The 25256-nt window shown below is 44.1% G+C and overlaps 1 protein-coding gene across 41 annotated transcripts in view; it reads right to left on the reverse strand.

Moving 5' to 3' along the window:
• The window catches only part of RIMS2 (regulating synaptic membrane exocytosis 2), a 478194-nt gene that overhangs the window by 110141 nt on the left and 342797 nt on the right, over window positions 1-25256 (reverse strand). For 23 of the 41 annotated variants that reach the window (XM_075270181.1, XM_075270178.1, XM_075270180.1 and 20 more), the window contains 3 exons: window positions 17988-18020; window positions 14304-14351; window positions 9260-9304 (listed from right to left, as the gene is read on the reverse strand). The exons of 12 other annotated variants lie outside the window; for them this stretch is intronic. In XM_075270181.1, coding sequence (XP_075126282.1) covers window positions 9260-9304; window positions 14304-14351; window positions 17988-18020 — 126 coding nt within the window. The remainder of the gene's footprint in view (window positions 1-9259; window positions 9305-14303; window positions 14352-17987; window positions 18021-25256) is intronic. 6 more of the 41 variants (XM_075270216.1, XM_075270212.1, XM_075270218.1 and 3 more) reach the window with 2 other exon arrangements.

The following is a 25256-nucleotide window of genomic DNA, read 5'->3' on the forward strand; positions in this document are numbered from 1 at the left end:
CCGAAACCCAGAAGACCCCATTATAGACTATAATGGAGTCTGTGGGTTTCCCTGGGTAACTACTTTTTAAGTGGATTAGGTTTCCATTCTTCAGGACCTCAAAAACATTAAGCCGAACGCTTTTGTGAACCTAATGTCAGTGTCTTGGGTACTTTGCCACCTTTTGCCTCACCCCTGATCACAAGATAACCAGTATTATATTTAGGACAAGCCCTTTTCTAATTCTGCTCGCCATATCACGTGCACTTAGTGTGACCCTGGGACAGAGAGCTGCAGCATCGCCACAAAACTAAAGATTCCTGCACATGTTATATTCCCTCCAGTAACCATACATAATGGATGAGGAGCAGAGTAATGTGTGATTATACTCAGCACTAGATACTGGAACACCACTGGCTTACTGCCCCCTATAGTCTGCTGTATATCGGGGGTGCTGGGCTAAGTATGGGTGACCAGTTGGTCGTTAAATAATAGAAGACACTTTTTCCAATGTATGGCCAAGCCGAACCCCAACCCTTACTACACTGCCCAGACCCACAAAACCAACCCTAAAAAACTGCTGTCCCCCAGCCCGAGTTTTCAGAGGTATTAATACAGTTATTGCCCCTGTTTGGAGCATTCTTAGGTCCAGGATAGTGGCACCCAGCTGCACCTATACACCCCTATAGAACATGGGAGTGTGTTCAATGAAATATTAAGGGAGTCATTGACTATTTAGTTTTTTCCATCCTGAACATGACTGTTCAATGGTACACACAGGAGGGGTGAGCTTGCCTCTGTCTTTTATAGTCTCAGGGATTTGCTGGCTCCATAACTGGGACCCCAAGCTGTAATGGGCGGCCCCCCCACCAACCTAAACCTGGCTCTATTATTATTTTTTACCATCATTGACCCTACATGGAAAGATACAGTCAGAATGGGACATTCAGTAAGGGAGAGATTTATTAAAAATAGTCAAAATAAAGTAAGTGACGGAGCTGTCCAGATCCCAGGGAGGAATCTGATTGGTTATTATGGGAAAACCCTCCACTTTGTAATCTTAAAGGGGTTGTCTTAAGAACACAACTCCAGTCCATATGTTCTGCTAAGACATATGCATGATATTGAGCTGGTCCCCCACTTTGGACCCTCCTCTGAATATAGAGTATTTCTCTAGATTCCTGCTCTGGTGGACTTGAGCTGGCTTTGTATCATATGGCCTTGTATTATATGGCCAGGATCAGTCATGAGAAAGAGTATAGTCTGTGATCATAAAGTGAGGATCTACTGAGCCTGACTACGAAGTCTCTTTGTTGTTAGAGTCCACTACTTAACCACAGTAATAAATACATCCAGGGGTGAAAAGGAATAATAAAAAAGGTAACAAATCTAACAGTGGCGGCTTGTAATATTCTATAGCTATTGGACCTTGTGTCTGCAGCACATTTCACCAAATAAAATAATAGAGCTGCAGCAGGTAAGATAAGTGAACGGGATCACAAATAACTTGTATTGCTCCCCACTGGAAACGTATCAAAAAGTGCTGGAAACATTGCACCGCCAACCTAAAGCTGTAATTATTAATTCATATGGTGAAATGTACAAGGCATGAATAAAATACAGCACCGAGTTTAAGTAACACTGGTTACACTATAGAGCTCAGCGCTGCTATTTAGAATCCGCTCTGACATGTGAGCACGTGCTGTACAATTTTGGACTTTAATAGTATTTTAGAATTCTATGTATGTTGATCCATGTGTTGAATCAAAAGGGTTAACTGCTGTAGGTTTTCCTGGATCCCTAATAATAAGGACAAGGGTCTGACAAACAATGACAGGAACAGGGCACTGAGGTTCAAGAATGAATCTTTAGGGGTGGATATTTTGGATAAAACTTCCCCCTTGTACCCTCACTACCCTGGCCCTGAGCTGTATAAGGAAAGGGCCATGGTCTGAGTGGCGGGAGGAGTTTTGGGGCTGGTATCTTTTAAAAGTAGTGATGTGGTGTAAATTAGTGGTGGGAGGGGGAGTGGGGCATTTAAAGAGGACCTTTCATGGTTTGGGGCACAGGCAGTTCTATATACTGCTGGAAAGCCGACAGTGTGCTGAATTCAGCACACTGTCGGCTTTCCCGATCTGTGCCCCGGGTGAAGAGCTATCGGTCCCGGTACCATAGCTCTTCACAGTCAGAAGGGCGTTCCTGACAGTCTGTCAGGAACGTCCTTCTCCACAGTAACGCCTATAGCGCTGTACAGTGTATCCTCTGCTCTTCTTCAGCCGTTACATATGATTTAATATGCAGGTACTTTGTGAACAAATTTTGTGTATATCCTTGCACAATGGTGGATTATCCTGAAGGGCTCAAGCTGTAACACAATAATGTTTCAGCAGAAGCAGAGCTTAAATTGGGCCGGAACGCGGTATAAAGAACCCCACAAACACCACTATCATTATATCAGGGGGTCTTTTCAGACCCCCCGAGTATAATGATCGGAGGCTCAGGAGAGGTGAGGGAACGTAAAAAACACTGTTACTTACCTCTCCTGAATCCGGATAGCTTTGGGTCTACTTGGTGACATCACATGGGCTGGGCTTGTGTTCTTATGCGTCGCAACGCCAGCTTGGCTCAAGTGACGTCTCTTCCATCATTGAAGATGGCCGACATCAGCCGGGAGTTCGCCAGAGTCCAAGAGAGGTAAGTAGCAGTGTTTGAAAACTAATTTGGAAGGTACTATGGTCTATTTCATAGGGCTTGTTGGAAGGTAGCCCCAGAATAATTCTATCTGGTGGACCCAAGGAACCTCGGTCCAAAATGTCCCCTGCAAACATTAATGCTTATGCTAAGAATCTAAGGAGAGGATATCACAGTTCCAATCCCGGAGAAAGCCTTTAATAATAAAGTCTTTTCATAGCAGCCCTGTGACATAACAAACTTAGGCTCCATGCACACGACCGTAATTGTTATTGCTGCTGATCGCAATTGTGGATAAAATTAGGGACTCAATCACTTCTATGGGCTCATATACACAGCTGCAATGTTTGTGGCTTTGTGTCTTGGCCGTAGTGAAGAACCGCAAAATATGGAGCAGGTCCTATACCTGTGCGTCATGTCAATGTAAGAGTCATTGAAAAGCACGGATAACACATGGATACCAATCTGTGTGTCATCTCTGCTATTTTCGCTGACCCGCACAATGCACACAGTCGTGAACATGAGGCCTTAGAATTACCAATGCTTTCCAAATGGGTGCACATGAGCTGAAAATGATGTGATCCGAGGGTGGAATGGGTAATAATATGGACAGTTCGGAGTGGAGGGGGCAGGGTGCTTGTCTTAAACATACTAACATTGGGTCACAGTGATTTGTGGAGTGTCACAGTATTGGGCCACGTCCTTTCTAGTAAATTTGTAAAAGAGTAGGGGTTAAAATTTCCATATTTATAGACAATACTAAACTGTGAAGGGAAGTTAATATAGAAGAAATGAATATCTTATTACAGGAGGTTATGAAAATTTAAAAGGTCGGGCTGATTAGCAGTACAATACGTCTAAAGGGGCTGACCGAGAGTAGATATTGCTGGTCTATTCTTAGGATAGTATTTCAGAATATCAAGTTTTTAGGAAGTTCTGTGCATGTACTGGACCAGGGGCAAGGAAGTCACGGTGCACTGTTCCTGGCTGCAGTAAAGAGCCCGATGAGGCCTGCAATCATGGACTCTTCTCTAGGTAAGTGTAAAGGTTTGGTTTTTATTGTGGCCATGGCCAGTGTTAGGCTAAGGCAATGTGGTCTAGTAAGATACTGGTCCATAAGGCCCTATGCACATGACCGCGTGTGTCTCCAATGTGGGGCCGAGTTTGCAGCGGAATACAGTCACATGACACTCAGAGAGATAACAGAGTGCATTCTGGTATGTATTCACCTCGATAGGACCTGCTCTATAATCATCAGGGAATGGATTGGAAGCCTCCATAGATATGAGTGCACAACAGAATGAGGAGAATATGACTGTAATATCACTATAAAGGACATGTTGTGCCCATGAACAAGTGAGATAACAGGGTCAGGTACACTCACATGTCTTCTGAATGTATTCCGTTGCATATTCGGCCCATCAGAAGAATACTGTGTCATGTATGTGGGGTCCAAGAGCCTGTATGGATTAGTGCCCCAAACAGCCCTTTAAGTGTTTAAAGGGATTCTACCACTAAACCAAACTTTTTTTTACTATTTACCACGTCAGAATAGCCTTAAGAAAGGCTATTTGTCTCCTACCTTGCTCAGTCGCCTCCGTTCCGCCGTTCGTAGAAATACCGTTTTTTACCGGTATACAAATCTTTTGCAGCAATGGGGGCGGGCCCCAGTGCTCAAACGGCAATGGGGGCGTCCCCATTGTTGCCAGAGGACTGTCTCCAGCGACGCCTCCATCTTCAGCTGCAACCGCCTCTTCTGTCTTCTGTCTGGGTCAAATTTCGACGCCTGCGCAGTCGGCTCTGCCAGTGAGACACCAGCAGAGCCGAGTGTGCATGCTGGCCGGCGGCCATTTTTGGTAGGATGCTCCTGTATTGAACTACAAGAGCAAGAGTGGCCTCCCAAAAATGGCCGCTGGCCGGCACGCGCAGTCGGCTCTACTGGTGTCTCACTGGTAGAGCCGACTGTGCAGGCGTCGGAGTTGACCCAAACGGAAGACGATGAGAGAAGGGGAGGATGCAGCTGAAGATGGAGGCGTCGCTGGAGAGAGTTATCTGCCAGCAATGGGGAAGCCCCCATTGCCGTTTGAGTGCTGGGGCCCGCCCCCATTGCTGTGAGAGAATTCATTTGCATACCGGTAAAAACCAGTATTTCTATGGAACAGCAGGCCGGAGGAGACTGAGCAAGGTAAAAGAGACGAATAGCCTTTCTTAAGGCTATTCCAATGTGGTAAATAGAAAAAATGTTGATTTAGTGGTAGAATCCTTTTAAGACTGAATGACCACTGGCAGGTAGCTGCTGCAGAGGTAAAAAAAAAAAAAAAAATTAAATGCAGTCAAAGATGTGGGACATACTGTAATGAGAACCATATGGCAGATTTATTAAAATTGGTGTCTACTTGTGCCCCACTTTTAATAACCTACTGTGATGGCGTCAGATGTATCACAATCGGTAAGAGGATTATGCTTCCTAACAAAACTGTCTAGGCTTGGGCCCTACCTGGTGTACAGTCACCAAAAATATGGACAGTGGACATGCTGCAATTTCCACAACTGTCACATTATTGAAAATGGCAGCATGTCAATTATACCCTATGGAAATGCCGGGGGTTATCCTATAGGTACAATGGAAGCAGGAAAACTCTGCAGAATTTCTGTGAAAATAAGCACAGCTATAATATGGGCTTCTGTTCTGTTTGACAGTTTTCAAAAACTTAGCCCTAGATTCTGGATTACAGATCAGGGGGGTTATATCCTATGAGGGCCATATTTGGCGGTGATATTTTCTAGTGGATACTTCACATAGCACATGTAGATGCATTTTTAATTGTTATCCTGTAAGACTGAACCTACCTGATCCTCCCTACTATATAGTTTCATGCACCGTGGCTTCCAATCTGCAGGCACTAAGTGTGCGCCATATGGTGCGCAGTATGGTGACATAGTATAGAATTATATTCACCTAAAAGGATTATGGTATGTGATGGATAATGCCATGAATATTGCCAGGGAAGGCAATAGGAAGAAACTCTACCTGTACCTACATATAAATTAGTACAGTAAGGCCCCAGGGTCTCAGGTTAAAGCTACATCTGGCAATGTACCCACATACCGTACATACAGCTAGAGGTGACTCAAGAACTGCTCCATAGTATACAACAGCAGAAATAATTTACCTATTATTATTTGAATATTTCCAAAAATTAATTTCAAACATGAAATACATTTGATTGATGGAGAATAATGTCTGGTGAATGATTGGCGGTACACGAATCGCAGGTATAATGTGCTGCTCTACGTCCATATTATGTACAGAGAGCTGTGCCGCCATCACTCATCTCCACTGCCTACACATTACACAGCTCTCTGCTGCCCTCTCCTGGAGCTTCTCTGGTACTATACATAACAGAAATTTACTACAATAAGTCCCGCATGTCATTGTTACATGCAAATTTTTTTTTTTTTTACTTTTTGTTTTCCTAACAAGTATATTTGTAATAACCACTAGATATTAATTTTACTCATGTAGGATATCATCTGAGCATTAAAATATTCTGCATGCTGCCCCTATGTTTGTATATTGTTATATATTATTACGGTAACTCTTAATCTATTAATTTTTTTTAATGTAAGTGTGTTATAAAGCAGAATTAGAAATGGTGTCTTCAACTGCTAATGATGCCAGATAGCAGATTGGTCTGATATAAAGGGAACCTGTCAGCAGAACCCTGTCCTGCTAGGATAGGAAAACGAGAATCAAATGGTGATCTCCACTTATAAATCGCTGCCTCCATCAGTGTTTATGTCAATATGCAAATGATCTCTTTGGAGCAATGAGGGTGTTGTTGTTCCAAATAGCTCATTTCCCTATTGGCAAAATGGTCAAATTTCAGCAACACAGGCAGTGATTCACAAAGGGATGACACTGAATTAAGTGACACTAACCTATCTGCAGGGCTGGGGTGATATGCTGGTTCTGGTGACACTAACCTATCTATCTGCAGGGCTGGGGTGATATGCTGGTTCTGGTGACACTAACCTATCTATCTGCAGGGCTGGGGTGATATGCTGGTTCTGGTGACACTAACCTATCTATCTGCAGGGCTGGGGTGATATACTGGTTCTGGTGACACTAACCTATCTATCTGCAGGGCTGGGGTGATATGCTGGGTCTGGTGACACTAACCTATCTATCTGCAGGGCTGGGGTGATATACTGGTTCTGGTGACACTAACCTATCTATCTGCAGGGCTGGGGTGATATGCTGGGTCTGGTGACACTAACCTATCTATCTGCAGGGCTGGGGTGATATGCTGGTTCTGGTGACACTAACCTATCTATCTGCAGGGCTGGGGTGATATACTGGTTCTGGTGACACTAACCTATCTATCTGCAGGGCTGGGGTGATATGCTGGGTCTGGTGACACTAACCTATCTATCTGCAGGGCTGGGGTGATATGCTGGATCTGGTGACAATAACCTATCTATCTGCAGGGCTGGGGTGATATGCTGGTTCTGGTGACACTAACCTATCTATCTGCAGGGCTGGGGTGATATGCTGGTTCTGGTGACACTAACCTATCTATCTGCAGGGCTGGGGTGATATGCTGGTTCTGGTGACACTAACCTATCTATCTGCAGGGCTGGGGTGATATGCTGGTTCTGGTGATACTAACCTATCTATCTGCAGGGCTGGGGTGATATGCTGGTTTTGGTTACCATAACCTATCTATCTGCAGGGCTGGGGCGATATTATGGGGTCTGGTGACCATAACCTATCTATCTGCAGGGCGGGGGTGATATGCTGGTTCTGGTGATACTAACCTATCTATCTGCAGGGCTGGGGTGATATGCTGGTTTTGGTTACCATAACCTATCTATCTGCAGGGCTGGGGCGATATTATGGGGTCTGGTGACCATAACCTATCTATCTGCAGGGCTGGGGTGATATGCTGGTTCTGGTGATCCTACCTATCTATCTGCAGGGCTGGGGTGATATGCTGGTTCTGGTGACACTAACCTATCTATCTGCAGGGCTGGGGTGATATGCTGGATCTGGTGACACTAACCTATCTATCTGCAGGGCTGGGTTGATATGCTGGTTCTGGTGACACTAACCTATCTATCTGCAGGGCTGGGGTGATATGCTGGTTTTGGTTACCATAACCTATCTATCTGCAGGGCTGGGTTCTGGTGACCCTAACCTATCTATCTGTAGGTCTGAGGTGATATACTGGTTCTGGTGACACTAAGCTATCTATCTGCAGGGCTGGGGTGATATGCTGGTTCTGGTGACACTAACCTATCTATCTGCAGGGCTGGGGTGATATGCTGGTTCTGGTGACACTAACCTATCTATCTGCAGGGCTGGGGTGATATGCTGGTTCTGCTGACACTAACCTATCTATCTGCAGGGCTGGGGTGATATGCTGGGATCTGGTGACACTAACCTATCTATCTGCAGGACTGGGGTGATATGCTGGTTCTGGTGACCCTAACCTATCTATCTGCAGGGCTGGGGTGATATGCTGGTTCTGGTGACACTAACCTATCTATCTGCAGGGCTGGGGTGATATGCTGGTTCTGGTGACACTAACCTATCTATCTGCAGGGCTGGGGTGATATGCTGGGATCTGGTGACACTAACCTATCTATCTGCAGGACTGGGGTGATATGCTGGTTCTGGTGACACTAACCTATCTATCTGCAGGGCTGGGGTGATATGCTGGTTCTGGTGACATACTCCCTTTAATTTCTGGTGATCCATCAATTAATAGGTGATCATGTACTGAATGGACTCTACATAGAGAGCGTGACCTGAGTGTAGAACCCTCCCTGTTGACATCTATATGGCACATGGATAGGGGATGCCCTCATGAGCTTTAGTTCTATAGAACCGATAGCCTACCATGTTGTATGATATGGCTGAGTTACATGACTGCAGAATGTCGCCTGCTGACTACTCCACAGCGGCTGCTCCCAGGTATGTAGACGAGGATAGGTTTCAGGACGGAGGTCAAACAAGCACATAAACACATACCACAACAAACTATGAAAAACACACATGCTACACTACGGGAAAGAGTAAGGTGGGAAGTATCAGATACAAGCATTGTGATAGATATAACATAGAAGACTGCATCAGGTCTACAAAGGAACCTGTCACGGAGTACATACCGTCCTATCTGTAGGTAGCATGTTATAGAGCAAGAGCGTCATATAGAGATTTATGGGAAAAGATTCAGCAGAACTTAAATTGTATTCATTAAAATCCCTGGTCTAGTGGGCGGGGCTACTCAGTGACCACCCACTGGACTCTTAAGTAGAACCGCCCACCAGACTCCTAAAAATAGAAAGAGCGCATGGTATATACTGAATCTTTTCCTATAAAATGATATAGAAATCTGCTCCGCTCTTGCGAATCTATAACATGCTGCCTGCAGGCTGGTTCAGTAATAATACCAGTATTAATGTAATGTCGTCCTATAACATTTTAGGTTTGCCCGTAGCGATGAAGGAGCGCGTCCTTAATATCCTTGTACGGAGATACTTCCCACTAGTCTCAGTTCTCTACACTACAGCGGTCACTTGCCTTTTCTCCCATTTACAGGCGGACTCTGCAGTTTCTCCTCATAATCTTTATCACATCAAAAACAAACAATTATTAATGTAGAACACTATACAGGATACGAGACAGCGCACGTAGTCATAGACGGACTGACATCTGCATTACATTGTAAAGAAGACACAGGACACGATAGGGTTAATGGGGCGATAAATATGTCACAAAGTGGCAACTGCTTTGCCACAATTCATTTTAAGGCTAAAGCCCCAAGTAGCAAAATGCAGAAAAACACAAAAAAAATCGGAAACATATTGATTTTCTTCTAAAGCGTTTTTCATTGCGTTATACTCTGCGGACTTTCTGCCCCTATTATACCTATACAGAAAACGCCAGCATTTCCGTAGGCATATCTATATAAAATGAAAGTGTTTTCAAAAACGCAGAATGTCCGCTGCGGATATTTTTCTGCAATGTGTGGATGGGATTTGCCAGAATCCCATCCACTTTGCAGGTACTGTAAAACACAGAGTTTTCGCAACGTGGGGCCCCAGTCTAAAGGGTAGTCTGTCGTCATAGCCCAGCACACCAATCCAGCTCTGCAGGTTAGGGTCACCCTCTGTTGTGGAGGTATCACCTGGTTTGTCAAAATCCAAATGAACTCTTTGGAGCAATGAGGGAGTTGTCACTGCTCCAAATAACTCATTTAAATCATACTGATAAAAACAGATATCTCAGCAAAAAGAGACACTGATTCATGAGCGGAAAACACTACTACATTCAAGAGACCCTAACCTATCTATCTGCAGGGCTGGGGTGATATGCTGGTGCTGGTGAAACTAACCTATCTGCAGGGCTGGGATGATATTCTGGTTCTGGTGACACTAACCTATCTATCTGCAGGGCTGGGGTGATATGCTGGTTCTGGTGACACTAACCTATCTATCTGCAGAGCTGGGGTGATATGCTGGTTGTGGTGATACTAACCTATCTATCTGCAGGGCTGGGGTGATATGCTGGTTCTGGTGACACTAACCTATCTATCTGCAGGGCTGGGGTGATATGCTGGTTCTGGTGACACTAACCTATCTATCTGCAGGGCTGGGGTGATATGCTGGTTCTGGTGACACTAACCTATCTATCTGCAGGGCTGGGGTGATATGCTGGGTCTGGTGACACCAACCTATCTATCTGCAGGGCTGGGGTGATATGCTGGTTCTGGTGACAGTAACCTATCTATCTGCAGGGCTGGGGTGATATGCTGATTCTGGTGACACCAACCTATCTATCTGCAGGGCTGGGGTGATATACTGGTCTGGTGACAGTAACCTATCTATCTGCAGGGCTGGGGTGATATGCTGGGTCTGGTGACAGTAACCTATCTATCTGCAGGGCTGGGGTGATATGCTGGGTCTGGTGACAGTAACCTATCTATCTGCAGGGCTGGGGTGATATACTGGTCTGGTGACAGTAACCTATCTATCTGCAGGGCTGGGGTGATATGCTGGGTCTGGTGACAGTAACCTATCTATCTGCAGGGCTGGGGTGATATACTGGTCTGGTGACAGTAACCTATCTATCTGCAGGGCTGGGGTGATATACTGGTCTGGTGACACTAACCTATCTATCTGCAGGGCTGGGGTGATATGCTGGCTCTGGTGACACTAACCTATCTATCTGCAGGGCTGGGGTGATATGCTGGTTCTGGTGACACTAACCTATCTATCTGCAGGGCTGGGGTGATATGCTGGTTCTGGTGACACTAACCTATCTATCTGCAGGGCTGGGGTGATATGCTGGTTCTGGTGACAGTAACCTATCTATCTGCAGGGCTGAGGTGATATGCTGGTTCTGGTGACACTAACCTATCTATCTGCAGGGCTGGGTTGATATGCTGGGCTCTGGTGACAGACTCCCTTTAAGTCCTCATGCACATGGTAAATCGGCACTTAGCATATATGGGGGTATACGTATGTATGTGCCGCCATATGGAGTCTTTGTATCACACTATACCACAAAGATACTCTTTGCAGGAGAATACTTTTGAGATAAAGTATGGAGTGCCATAAAATCAGAGGCATATGGAAGAACTGCACAATATAGTCACATATAAGGCCAGGTTCACATCTGTGTTCGGGCCATTCTGTTCCCCATCTGCACGAAATATGCCTTTTTCGTGCCGAAACTGAGTGGAAACAACACAGACTCCATTATAGTCTATGGGATCTGCGGGTTTTCGTAGGTAGCCGTTTTTTTTATGCGGATAGGTTTCCATTCGGGGGGTCCCCAAGTGGACTACCCAAATGGAAACCCAAACGTAGATGTGAATCGGGCCTAAGATGGGAGCTATATTGTGCCCCTGCACAACTTGAAGCTTCAGCCTTAAAAAACAGCTCCATGTGCAACTGTGTTAGTAAAATTATGAGATTGGTATATCAGGACACTCTTCCACAGAAGCCTCCCATTGATTTCAATGGGTTTCACGCAGAAAACAGAACCCATTGAAGTCACTGGGAGTCTTTTTTTTCCATGCGGATTCTGACGCGGATTCTGCATCAGGATCTGTGCCAAAATACTCCATGTGAGTGCCCCCTAAGATGAGTAGACACAGAAGAAGCTAGACATTGAGGAAAGAGGAGGGAGAAAATGCAGCACAGAAACATGATATGTTGGAAGGAAGGTAATGGGGTCAATGTGGTGGCAGATATCAATGGGCTACATTTAGGAAAACAGGTGCATATGTGGAATTGCAAACGCGTGCTCTAACCTAAAGCAACCGCAAGTTTTTGTTGTGTTTTTCTTCGTGCTTTTTCCTCCCCATTAAATATATAGGTAACCTATAGCGACCTGACAGTAGAGAAACTAGATTGCTTGGGAACGGTGCGGTCTGGAGAAAAAATTCCCAAAGTGGTGGAATCGGTGGTGTAGAGCCTATTTAAGGTTGCAAGGGGTCGGACTTAGTGTTGAAAGGTCGCCTTTAAGAAGCAGATGTCAGGGAGGAGAGACACTGTAAAACAGTAAGGCTGCCTTCACACGGAGTTATGCCGCGCTTGTAAAAATCCTCATTCACAGCCATACACGCGAGCGCTGCGGAAGGCTCCCGAACACTTCCCATTCACTTCAATGGGAGCGCTCGTAATGCCGGTGTTACGAGCGCTCTCATTGAAGTGAATGGGAAGTGTTCGGGAGCCTTCCGCAGCGCTCGCGTGTACGGCTGTGAATGAGGATTTTTACAAGCCCAGCGTTACCCATGTGAAGGCAGCCTAACACAGTAAACAGTAAGGCCTCGTTCACATCTGCATTGGTATTCCAGCCAGGGGAGTCTGCATGAGGGACCCCCACGAACTGAATACCGAATGCAACTGCAAACAGTGTGCCAGTGAAAGAACACGGACCCCATAGACTATAATGGGGTCTGTATGCTTGCCGCCAGATCTCTGCAGGGATCATGTGGACAGGAAAGTAGTTCAGCATCTACTTTCCTCTCCACATGATTCGTGCGGGCAGCGCATGGCAAGCAAATGGACACCATTTTAGTCTATGGGGTCCGTGTGCTTTTACTGCACACCGCTTGCAGTTGCGTTTGATATTCCGTTTGGGGGGTCCCCATGCAGACTCCCCCGGGCAGAATACCAAATGCAGATGTGAACGAAGGGTAAGCTCTTAAGCTACCTCTAGTGGTGCTCAAAGGCAGCCAAAGTGTGATCATTTAAAGTGTAACTCCCATTTCTTTTTGCCGTTGTGTCGGGGGTGTTTAGTGAACATTTTTGTAATTTATTTTATTAACCTATCTAACTTCCTTTCTGATAGAAAACAGGCCGTAACATTCTCCACAGCAACCCTCTAACTGAGCTGCTACTTGGGAAAGTCTGTACACCTTTGTATATTACAGAGGATGAGAAGTCCAGCTTTTTTTGTGATATCAGAACCTTTTTTTCTAGCTGGTATAAGGGTCCATTCACATGGAGGAAAATGGTGAGGAATTTGGTGTGGAATTTTCCACGCTGAAAAAAAAAACCTTCCATTGACTTCAATGCGGAAAATTCCACTAGTAGGGAAAAAAAAAACCTAGTGGAACCCATTGAAATCAATGGGAGACTTTATTTTCAGCGTGGAAAATTCCACACCAAATTCCTCACCATTTTCCTCCGTGTGATTGGACCCTAAAACCTGAGAGACAGCCATTTGGTAAATGCTTCAGCTCAATATGCTGCACAGAACCCGAGTCTCCCTGGCAATGCTTAGTTAGATCATTGCTAATGATAATGCTACAGCCTGTTTTCTTTTGAAAGGAAGTTAGATAGGTTATCAAAGTACGTTATATTACAAAAAGGTTCACCAAATACCCACCAGAGAAAAAAAATAAACTAAAATGGGAATTGGAGACTTGAAATTCTGTATGTTAAGAAAATGATCAGCACTGAAGATTGGTACAAAAAATGACTTTGTACTAAAAGGTTCAAGATAAGACTATGCTAGAAAGATGGTAAAGTTGTCTGGGTTGCTATTGGTTATAACATCCTTGTGTTTCCACATATGACCCCTTCATGCGTTTTCTTAAATGACGCTCAGTGTGATCTATTTACCACGTGGGGTTTCATACAGTTGCGACACACAATCCCTACCTACATGGATTTCTGTATTGTGCCGATTTAACATGTCATAAAAAGAGAGAACTATTGAAAATAATTCAATTAAGTTTTTTTTTTTTTTTCCCCACCGCCACAGGCGAAGAGTTACAATGCGATAACTTCATCTCGAGTCGAGTAATTAAGAGTATGGAAAATTGTGTTATCTGAAGCTATTAAGGAGGATTTCTAATTAACACCACAATACTCAGTGTGGATATAGGACGGTAATGAAGTAGACTAGGTGGTCCCATAGCTTCCTTGTCAGCACTACTTACAGATGGACCAGGCATAGGGTTATCCAATGCAGCAGAGCTGACTTATCACCATTTTACCTCTGCTACATCGGTACACTCAAAGCCATCCATACTATGTCATAACAGTAGCAGTGGATGTGTAATACAACTACAGGGACAGACGCCTAAAACTCTAAAGGTGAGACCAACCTGCCTCCACCTCTGAGCCCTGTTCTTCAAGCTGGTGGCAGTCCTCTTCTTCATGTGTACATGCAAAGCAAATGACAGGAGATAAACATGCACATGCAATAACACCAAACTGTAATGAACATAGAAACATACATGACATGGACACAACATGATAACAAAACAGAACAGCTTCTGCAGTGTAGACTGACACCTGTGGCTCTCCCGCTGTTGGAGAACTACAAGTACCAGGTGAGGACTAGAGCTACAATTCCAACTGCATCAGGATCAATGGAACAGCGACTAAGGAAGGAAGAAAAGAACTGGAGATGGTGGAGATCGTGAAAGGTCCTCTTTAAGGTCCAGACTCATACAACAGGGAGGATTTCTTAAGCTTGGTGTTTACTATGCCCGTCTTAATCAATTCCTCTGCTGGCAAAAGATGTTTTGGTACATCTCAGAAGGTCCCAGAACTGAAATTTAGAATAGCCAGGAACAGGTCTAAATTACAGGTACAGCGTTCGCCAGTTCCCAAAATAAGTAAATTTGTTGGGCCGAAGTATCCCCACCCTGGGCTGCCTTGTACCCTACTCTGTTCTGCCCACTTTTTTTTTTAAAGGTGTAGGCCGAGACAGAAAATGGTGACAGAAAATTTGACAAATAGGAGCCAATTATTTTATATCAATTAAGACTATGTTTGCACTAGGGTTGTACCTTCCATTCATAACTGGAACAGACACAACCAGCGCCCACTGGATCCCACTGACTTATAATGGGGTTAGGGTTCAGCGATCGGGATCAGAAAAGATTGAATTCCGATCCCGATCTTTTTTTGGGAAACAATGTTGTTAGCTTTTCCCACAATGATTGGCCAGTAGCCAAGCATTGTGGGAACTAACGTGAGACCTCGATCCCGCCAAAAAAGATCGGGATCGGAATCCGATCTTTTCCGATCCCGATCGATCAACCCTAAATGGGATCCACTAGTTTTGGGTGTGGTGTCTGTAAGTTTAATAGATAAAATAACACAATTTCCATCGATAAATGACAGATTCTGTGAAAGGGGCTCTGAATAATGTTTAGGGCATTCTATCGCTGCACCAAGACTTGGTAAAGAATGAGCGTCATGGAATCAGTATACAGCATGTATCAGTGTATCATGGAAGTATTCTTAATGCCCAACTTCCAACTATATACTCTAGGGCAGGGGTCAGCAACCTTCAGCGCTCCAGCTGCTGTCAAACTACAATTCCCAACACTCACTTCAATGGGAGTTGCAAGAACCGCAGAGCCACTATGAATGCTGGGAGTTGTAAAACAGCTGGAGGTTGCCTGCCCTGCTGTGGCATGTTACATTATAGACGACTGATCCACTCTCCAGACATTTATGACATTACCCATAAAATAATAAGTCTAGGGTACCTTTTCTTAGAAATTTGCAGAGTATTACTTGGTTAATATGTGATTAAACTGGCAATCTCCGAGATAGTAAGGTATGTCCCTACACACTGATGCCATTAGAATACAATACCATGTTTCGAGCCTATGCAGCTGAACACAGGCCGCCAATGTCTTCTTAAAAGCAACACTCTTTATTGTCTCTTAGGATGCGTGCACAATACTGTGCTATTGACTCAATTGGGTTCCAAATACTGATAGATATGAACACCAGTTTTTTTTTTTTATATTTTTTTTTTACATAGTCTCAAATCTGGTCCTGTCCTCATCAGTGTCCCCTCTTCTACCCCATAGATTTTGCAGTAGTTCCCTCAATCCTATTGTGTGAATTGATTTATTACTCTGTAATGTCTGTACATGAACCCGTTGATGTGTAAAGTGCTGCGGAATACGATGGCTCTATATAAAGACACTTATTATTAATATTATTATGAGCAGTAAGGCCTGGTTCACATCTGAGTTTGCTAATCCGTTTGGAAAGTCCACATGGGGACCCCCTGAACGGAATACTGAACGCAATGACAAGCGGTGAGCTTATGAAAGTACACGGACCCCGTAGACTATAATGGGGTCCGTGTGTTTTCCACTCGGTGCCCGCACGAATCATGCGGAGAGGAAAGTAGTTCATAAAGTACTTTTCTCTCTGCATGTTCCATGTGGTCACCGTGCGGAAAACACACGGACCCCATTATAGTCTAGGGCGTACGTGTGCTTTATAAGCTCACAGATTGTCAGTACATTCGGTATTCCATTCAGGGGTTCTCTGTGAGGACTCCCCAAAGAGAATACCGAAAGCAGATGTGAATCGGGCATAACACGTTTGTATAAGATTATTCAGGAGAGTAAAGCCTATTATCTCAGGTTAATATAGTACAATACAGAGTTGAATAGTAAAGACTATCTAACACACAAACACCAGCAACACACGGCACTGCAATTGATATCGATCAGGTAGATTAACATGTTCGGGGGTATCAGTTATGCTTTATTTTACTAAAGGAATACTCTGGGCACAGGTAACTTACTATGTTGGTCCTCAGGGGCGGTGCTTGATGTAGGAGGTAACAGAGAATAGTTCTGCCCCACCCCTTAGGTCCTGCACTACACATACAATTGTATCTGTTTTGGTTGGAGTGTTCCTGTAACGATCATTGCAAGAGCTCAGTTCAGGTCCAAAAAATATAGTCTGTATACTGGCAGTATTTCTCATACTCTGGGCTCATACGGCTATGTTATCTATGATCCTGTGAATCACTACCTCACTGTGGGACTACTATCCTGTACTGGCAGAGAAGCCCAACAGTGAGACAGCGACTTACAGCACTATAGATACCTATGATACTGTGTGTCTAGGTTTTGGTACATGGTCCAGGAGATGTGTATACAGACCATATTTTACAGACCGAAACTGCCCATGTGCAGGAATCCTGAAGCATTGAAATCCATAACCTAATAAAAGCATTGACATCAGTTCTGGATCCCAAGTGTGTTTGAGCTTCCAAACAATGGAAATCTCGGTAACGCTAGGTTCACACAAGCGTTCAGGTTTTTGGTTATTGTGAACGTAACCTGACAGAACTTTGATGTTCCTTTGTTTTGGAAATAATTCCCCCATGGATGTATCTATGTATCTAGAACATTTTAGGAGGAAAAAATTGATGTGATTCCCCTTAAACTATCTGGTAGAGTGTACAGGGAATTTAGGATTCCACCAAATACATCAGCAGACTGCAGGCTGTATTACGGCAATCTATAGTCCGCACCGCTTTTGCTAACATTTGCCATAATTTCTGTCCTGAAGTCCACTTAGGAGCTTTGTGATGACGTGAACAGGAACAAGTTTGTCAAAGGGATTGTCTCTCAGGACCAAGACAAACATCTGATTTTGGAGGGGGGTAAGCCGTACCAGCCATGTATTTCCCCTCCTTATAGTTCTATAGGGTGACCACTGAATGACTGTTTGTGTAATGCAGGGATGGCTTGAGTCTGCCAGGACGGGAGCAAGCAATCTTCTCTATGATACAGCTCATCTTTATTAAGGACAATCCCTTTATATCTATCATGTTATTAATAAATCACTGCCATGTCAATTTAGGGTTATTAATTCAATTATTTCCTTTTCCTTAGAAATATGGGCTCAGAGGATAAGAAAACGGCCTGACATTGAGATATCAATTGCAGTTGGGTTCATTTTAGCCTATGTCCCCTGTAAAGAGGTGACAGCAAACAAACCCTCTATGGTGTACAGACCTTCACAATTCTCTATTTCCTTGTCTCCATTTTCTAGGGAAAACAGAAAAGGGAACCAAAACACAAGGGTTAAAACAAGAGGAATTTTGTAATAATCACCATGTAAAACAAAATGGAAAACAGGCATTACATAAGATAAGGATCAATAGCCTGCACGTCACTCAGATTTATGTAGTACCCATTGAGGAAGTCTATTACCTACGGATAATAATAGAGAATGGACTCACACAGGCAATGCTTGATGGGAAAAATATGCAAATGATCACTCCTTCAGCAGGAAGAAAACCCCATGGCTGCCTATAGGGAACACCAATGTCTGACCCATAAGAGAACCTTGAACATGACTAGGAGTAGTAGTCACATCGGAGACTTGGTTTGCTTACAGAGAAAAGTTTTCTTCCTACCACTGAGCTAGGATAATAAATAGGGAATGTAAAGGGGGGTGCGATAAAAGGTTAAATGGAGGGCTATAATTCGGATACAGATTTGGGCCACTACACTCTCTTGTGTTAGGAGAGGTGAGTCTCACAACTAGATACCTTTCCTTGTAAGAAGTGGACTGTCAATTCTGCTTTGGTCCCCTTGCAAGTGTGGACATTAAAGAGGACCTTTCATTGATTTGGGCACATTCTATATACTGCTGGAAAGTACTGCGGAATTCAGCGCACTGTTGGCTTTCCCGATCTGTGCCCCAGGTAAAGAGCTATCGGTCCCGGTACCGTAGCTCTTTACTGTCAGAAGGGCGTTCCTGACAGTCAGTCAGGTACGTCCTTCTCCACAGCAGTGCCTATCACGCTGTACAGTGTGAGCGGGGAGGAACGTCCCCTCCCTCTGCTCACAGTGCTCATCTATAGATGAGTATTATCAGGAGGGGATGGGGGGGGGGGGGGCGTTCCTCCCCGCTCACACTGTACAGCGCGATAGGCACTGCTGTGGAGAAGGACGTACCTGACAGAGTGTCAGGAACGCCCTTCTGACTGTAAAGAGCTACAGTACCAGCACCGCTAACTCTTCATCCGGGGCACAGATCGGGAAAGCCGACAGTGGGCTGAATTCAGCGCACTGTCGGCTTTCCAGCGGTATATAGAACTGCCTGTGCCCCGGACCATGAGAGGTCCTCTTTAAGGCTGAGTTCACATGGGGTCTTTTGGCCGTATCCGCCTCAAAATCCTGACCAAAAAGACGGCTCCCAGTGAAACCAATGGGAGCTGGTCAGTTTTTTTTTTCCGGGAGCCGGAAAAGAGAACGGACATGCTCATTCTTCAGGTGGAGTCGGCTGGCAAATCTGCATGAAGACACTCCATCCCGACTAGGCCCATTCATTGAGCCTAATCCGGAGCGGAGTGAGCGACTGGATGCTGGTATACTCCACCTCAGGTTCCGGACCAAAAAACCCAGTGTGAACCTGGCCTAAAGAGCAATGTGTGCTATGAAATATCTTATACTAATAGTATCTCCTACCTTTACTGTAAGAATAGAGCATGTCATAAGTTGGATAAAATGGTTAATTTATTGCAAGCGTCAATCCAGAACATTGGATGGTGAAGCAATATTCACAAAGGAAAGGAAAATCATCTACAACTTACTGTACATGTCAGGTACATAGCATTTATATAATGTACCTACTACCTGTGTATATCAGTATACAGTAAAGACTGGGGGATACAGTGTAATCTCTACAGAAGCCCACCTCTATGAGAAGACCACCCCAATCTATATACTGTATACATTCTCTCTAGAGGAACATATTGGACTGAAACTAAGGGCTTCCATACATGTAAAAATTGTCCAGACCAGGAAATTTAGCAAAATTTTCAGCCATCTTATGTACCTGTGAGCCTCCACCGACAGGTCATATACATTGGAAGGAGAATTAGGCCGCTGTCAGGCGCTAAAGTCCTGTCTGGGAAAAACTGGTCCCTTTGTGGGCCTTCCAGTGTGAATTAATCCCAATGTATCATAGAGACTTGTGCTACCGGGAGCTCCCAAATGGCAAAAACGCTATAGTATTGACCTGACGCAAAGCTATCGGTTTCGTACAGTAGTGTTTGGGTCATTCGAAAGCTCATGGCATCACCCTCGCCATGAAACAGTGAGTGCAATTCACACAACTAAGTCCTGGAAATAAGGCCTGCAACACGGACTGGTTTTCCCCACTTGGCCGTGTGTGTTCGGTCTTAGGGATGTTAAATTTCAATACCTGCATTGCACTGATGCCTGGTTATCCATATGTATAGGAGTGCCATAAGGATTAGCTATTGGCTGACGGCTATGTGAAGTGTATGGCTAGCTTTTGGACTCATCCAGACACATGGTATAGCGTCCATACACTTCTATGGGATCATAGTCTGACAGCTAGTATAGGTGTATGGTTAGGCTGCTTGTCTCATATAGGCTCATGTACTGTATATTCCCTCTGCTGTCATCTATTATCATGTTAAGATGAGAAACAGACCCTTATGAAGCCAAATAAACAAGGACTACCTCTGTACCTCAATTGCCTAGGGTTGTACAAGGTGCAATGAATAAAACATCAGGAAATGTATGGATGTGATAGGACTATGTGCTGACTCGGCACTCGGCTGCAGCATCACAGCTGTGTATAGAAGCATTCATGAAAATACATTGTATATGGAAATATCCTCTGCATATATATATATATATATATATATATATATATCTATCTATCTATATATCTACAGTATATATATCTACACTACTACTTTTAGACGTGGCACAAGCTGTGTTTCCAGGTTTAATATAGAGAAGCCGCTCTTCTAAACATTTATTACAATATCTATAACTCCACCACCTTCTGTTTTTAGCAACCGCAGGTGTTTTCAGAGGACTGAGAGGGATTAATGAAGTGAAAAGCACAGAACAGAATAACCCTGGAATCTTCCACGATGACTTGGTGCTTTATAACCATCTCAAGAGAAAAGTTTGTGCGCTTAAAAGGGGTTATGCAGCTTCCAAAAATGATCTACAACTACACCCACAGCAGTGCAACATCCTCACTGATCCCTTGTGCACCCTTTGCTTGGCTTTACTTTACTTGTTGCTCCTTGTATCACCGTTATATACATGCGGTGAATCTGTGGACAGACTACACATCTCATCCTAGCCTAGTTTTACAATCTCTCAATAGACTCATGCCTATAAGGGATCTATGAGAACACTCCAGTGTTGAGTTGTTACGCTGGGTTCTGATGACACACTCTCTTTAAAGGGGTTATACAGCTTCCAAAATTATCTGCAAATACATCCACACCAATGCTAAATACTCTTCATTGTGCACTCTTTGCTTGGCTTTATTTTACTTGCATTTATCACCAGAACCCAGCATATCACCCCAGCCCTGCAGATAGATAGGTTAGGGTCAGAGGACCCGAGCATATCAATCCAGCCCCGCAGATAGATAGAATAGTGTCAGCAGACCCGAGCATAGCAATCCAGCCCTGCAGATAGATAGGTTAGGGTCAGCAGACCCGAGCATAGCAATCCAGCCCACAGATTGATTTAGGGACAACTAAATCCAATAGAGTTTCCCACTTGTGACCTAGTTCCTCTGTTGCCGCTATTTCTGTCAATATACACGTGAGTTCTTTGGAACAACAAAGGTGTTGCCATTGCTTTTAAGAGGTAAATAGCACCATCCTTATGGCTCCAAAAAGCTCATTTGCATATTGACAAAAATGGAAATATATCACGGCAACGGAGGCAGCGAATTACAAGGGAATAACACCCTACGCTATCAGTGGGTCTGGGTTCTCTGACAGACTCCCTTTATCATCTATGTAGTAACCGATGAACAAGATATTTCACAGTTTGCTGTTTTTTTCCCCTAAATATTAGCAAGCTTCACTTGCTGGATCTAAAACTGAAGGTCACCAATCTAGCTATTACTATGTGTAGGCGCATATATAAGGTAAAGTCCACAATAACAACTTTCCCAGAATATGGGTGTAAATCCAATTGGACGGCGGCTACTTCCACCACCTACAAAGGGATTACTCTTTTGAAGCTTCAAAGGTTAGGATCATCTTGGATTCAAGACATACTTGCTACTTAATCTTTGGCTTGCTGCCATTTTTTATTCTTTTTGTATGTGCAGGCGCACTTATATTATTGAGGCTACAATAACACATTGTATACATGGTGATTTTCTAATCTACTGCTATGACTAGTAGGGTGCCCTTTAAGAGTGGGGACGATGGGATAATAGAGCAGGGCAGCAGGCGGTCTACACTTAAAATGTTTAAGAATTAGTTAAAAAATTGAAGGTTAATGTAAATCCAATTACATTGTTGGCAGAGAGTCCGCAGTAGTACTGCAACACAGCAAGTCACATGAATACACGACCTTTCAAGGTGCAAATCAATGAAGAATAACTTCTACCACTATGGAGTTAATCTGTCTTATAAGGCATGAAGAGTAAATGGCGCCGACTGTGACTGCAAAGAGAAACTATATTACCAAACCGGCGTCGGTACCAAAGTTCAACCCAATATACGCCCTTAAACTGGGGTTCTACTCTCCTGTACTGGAGGTATCATTTCAGCATGGGACAATACACCGCTGGTAGTTCATATAAATCACAGCATCATAAATCACAATGATACTATGAGCTCAGTTCAGGTGAAATATGGAGGTAACACAGTCCATGGTGGGCTGAATGGGTCCTCCTTAAAGGGGTTGTCCAGGAGTAGCAACACTGGGAGGCACTGAAGCACCAAGGAAAGTCATGTTTTTTTCGTTTCCCCTGCTCTAATTTAAAAAAAATAAATAATAATAATCCTGCACCTCTTTAAGGTATGTTCACACAGGGAAATTTGTTGCGATTTTGAGCAGCACCAATCACAACCCGAATCTGCCTCCCATTGTATTCAATGATTCAGCCATAGAACCCCCGAACCACTCTGTTTTCTGGAGGGGTGGAAAGTGAAGAGGAATTTGAGGCACCTAATATTCCTTTTCCATTTCCGCTGTGTGAACATACCCTAAGGGAGACTTCACACGATGTAACGCTGCGCTCATTCTGATCGTAAAAACACGTTCAGAATGAGCGCGTAGAAGGCAGCTCCCATTGACTTGAATGGGTGCCGGCATACGTGCGCTCCCCATTGAAATCAATGGGAGGCTTTTTTCCCTATGCATTCAATGTATTATGCGCGTTATACATTAAAAGCATAGGGAAAAAAGCCTCCCATTGATTTCAATGGGGAGCGCACGTATGCCGGCACCCATTCAAGTCAATGGGAGCTGCTTTTTACGCGCTCATTCTGAACGTGTTTTTACGATCAGAATGAGCGCAGCATTACATCGTGTGAAGGTTCCCTTAGGGAACGTTCACACAGGGTTTTTTGGAGGCGGAGGCTGGACCAAAATGCGGGTAGTTGCGACTGGATGCCGATGCACTCTGCTCTGGATTAGGCCCAAATGAATGGGCCTAGTCGAGAGGAAGGAGTGTCTTCAGGCGGATGTTGTGAGGCGAAACTGCCTGAAAGAATGAGCAGGTCGCTTCTTTTTCCAGAAGCCGGAACAAATAACTGACCGGCTCCCATTGATTTAAATGGAAGCCGTCTTTTTGGTCAGGATTTTGAGGCGGATACGGCCTCAAAATCCTCACCAAAAAAACCTGTGTGAACTTACCCTTATAGTATTATTAGAGGGCAATAACTTCCAAAAACTCTACTATCTGCTTCTCCATTGACAGCAGCTGGTTGGACTTCCACCTGGCGCTACAAACGGGAAATAAGTACTTTGTGTCCTATGTACCGTAATAACACCACAATTTATTAAAGTTAACAAAAAAAAAGAGAGATCAAAAGTAGAAAAAGTGTATAGGTGCAAAAATAAAAGATATGACAAATGTACATGTACAAAGTAATGCTAATAAGTAGATGATGTCGGTGCTTCCTCCACAAATGACATGTGATGCTTCCTATGCTCCCGTGCAGGATGCCCAACCCTAATGCTGACCCTGTACTATGGTCTTTGGTGAATTCTTTTGTGAAACTCTCTTTGGGCTTTTATACAATATTTATACTGAAGCTGTTCTTCAAAGTTCATCATCTTGCTGAATTCTTATCATTTTCCTATCCTTAAAGGAGCTGTCCCTCTAAGGCAACCTCTGTTTACGGACCCGGTTGGCTCAGGACCCCTCTATCAGAATGGTGAACTGCTGCAAACAGCATCTGCTGAAGGACCTGTCTCCTCCAAACTCCAAATGAAGGGCTTATTGATTTCAATGGTTGTTGCGATGCTTTAGAAGGAAAGATTAGACACCGGACACTTCTCATATCTCTATAGTAATTCCTGGGAATGATGGTTTCCATAATGTTTGCTGATTTCAGACATGGCTATACTGTACCTTGATCTTGGGGAAAACTGGTATGTATAGGCCTGCCCCTGATCTGCACATCTTCCATAGAGTAAAAAGGACTGGTGAAAAGTGGACTTCCCCTTCCAGCCTGACCTTAGATAACAGTATGCCTCTGTACACATGGTTTAGGTTCTTTAGCACTAAGGCATCGCTTAGGGAAGACTAGCGGAGAATTACAGACAAGTCATCGACTATAGATTCTGCCAATAGATCTTCTATCAAGTTCTTAATGTCATGTCATAAAAACCTACTAGTAATTTATAAACATATTACAATGTACAAGACATAGAGAGTTCCTCGTATGCGTCAGAGGGTTGTACTAGTAGTGACCTGACCTGTCTCCCCTAACAATGGTGTCGACCATCTCACCAATGTCTGAATGGCGACTATCCGACTGCTATGACCCTACAGATCACTAGAACAACGAGGCACCAGGCCAATTTGTCTCTTCAAATCACTCCATATGCTGCATGGTTGGCCCATTATAGTAAAAGTATAGTAGTGACACTGCAGAGTATTGCACCTTTGTCCTATTTAAGTGAATAGAAGAAAGCTGTAACACCCTGCACCACCACTACTAAGCATGCAGGTAGACGGAGCGAAATATATACCAAAGAGGCCAAGACGTTCAGCTGAGCGATGCAGATCCTTTAAAGGGGTTGTGCAGGGACAAGTAAAGCTTACCAATGTATTCACAGCAGTGGATAAGCTTTATTACTACCATATAGGCTAGTCCTCCAGGGCCAGCGAGATGCCAGAAGTTTCCTGTTTTCCTCCTCTATGTGATGTCACTGACTCTGCTCTACTCCTGCTGCAGATCCACAGAGTAGACCAGAGTTGGTCATGTGACTGAAAGTTGGTGCTTCAACGGTGGAGGTAGAGGA

Source organism: Leptodactylus fuscus, chromosome 4 (assembly GCF_031893055.1).
Source record: "Leptodactylus fuscus isolate aLepFus1 chromosome 4, aLepFus1.hap2, whole genome shotgun sequence".
Taxonomy (NCBI): Eukaryota; Metazoa; Chordata; class Amphibia; order Anura; family Leptodactylidae; genus Leptodactylus; species Leptodactylus fuscus.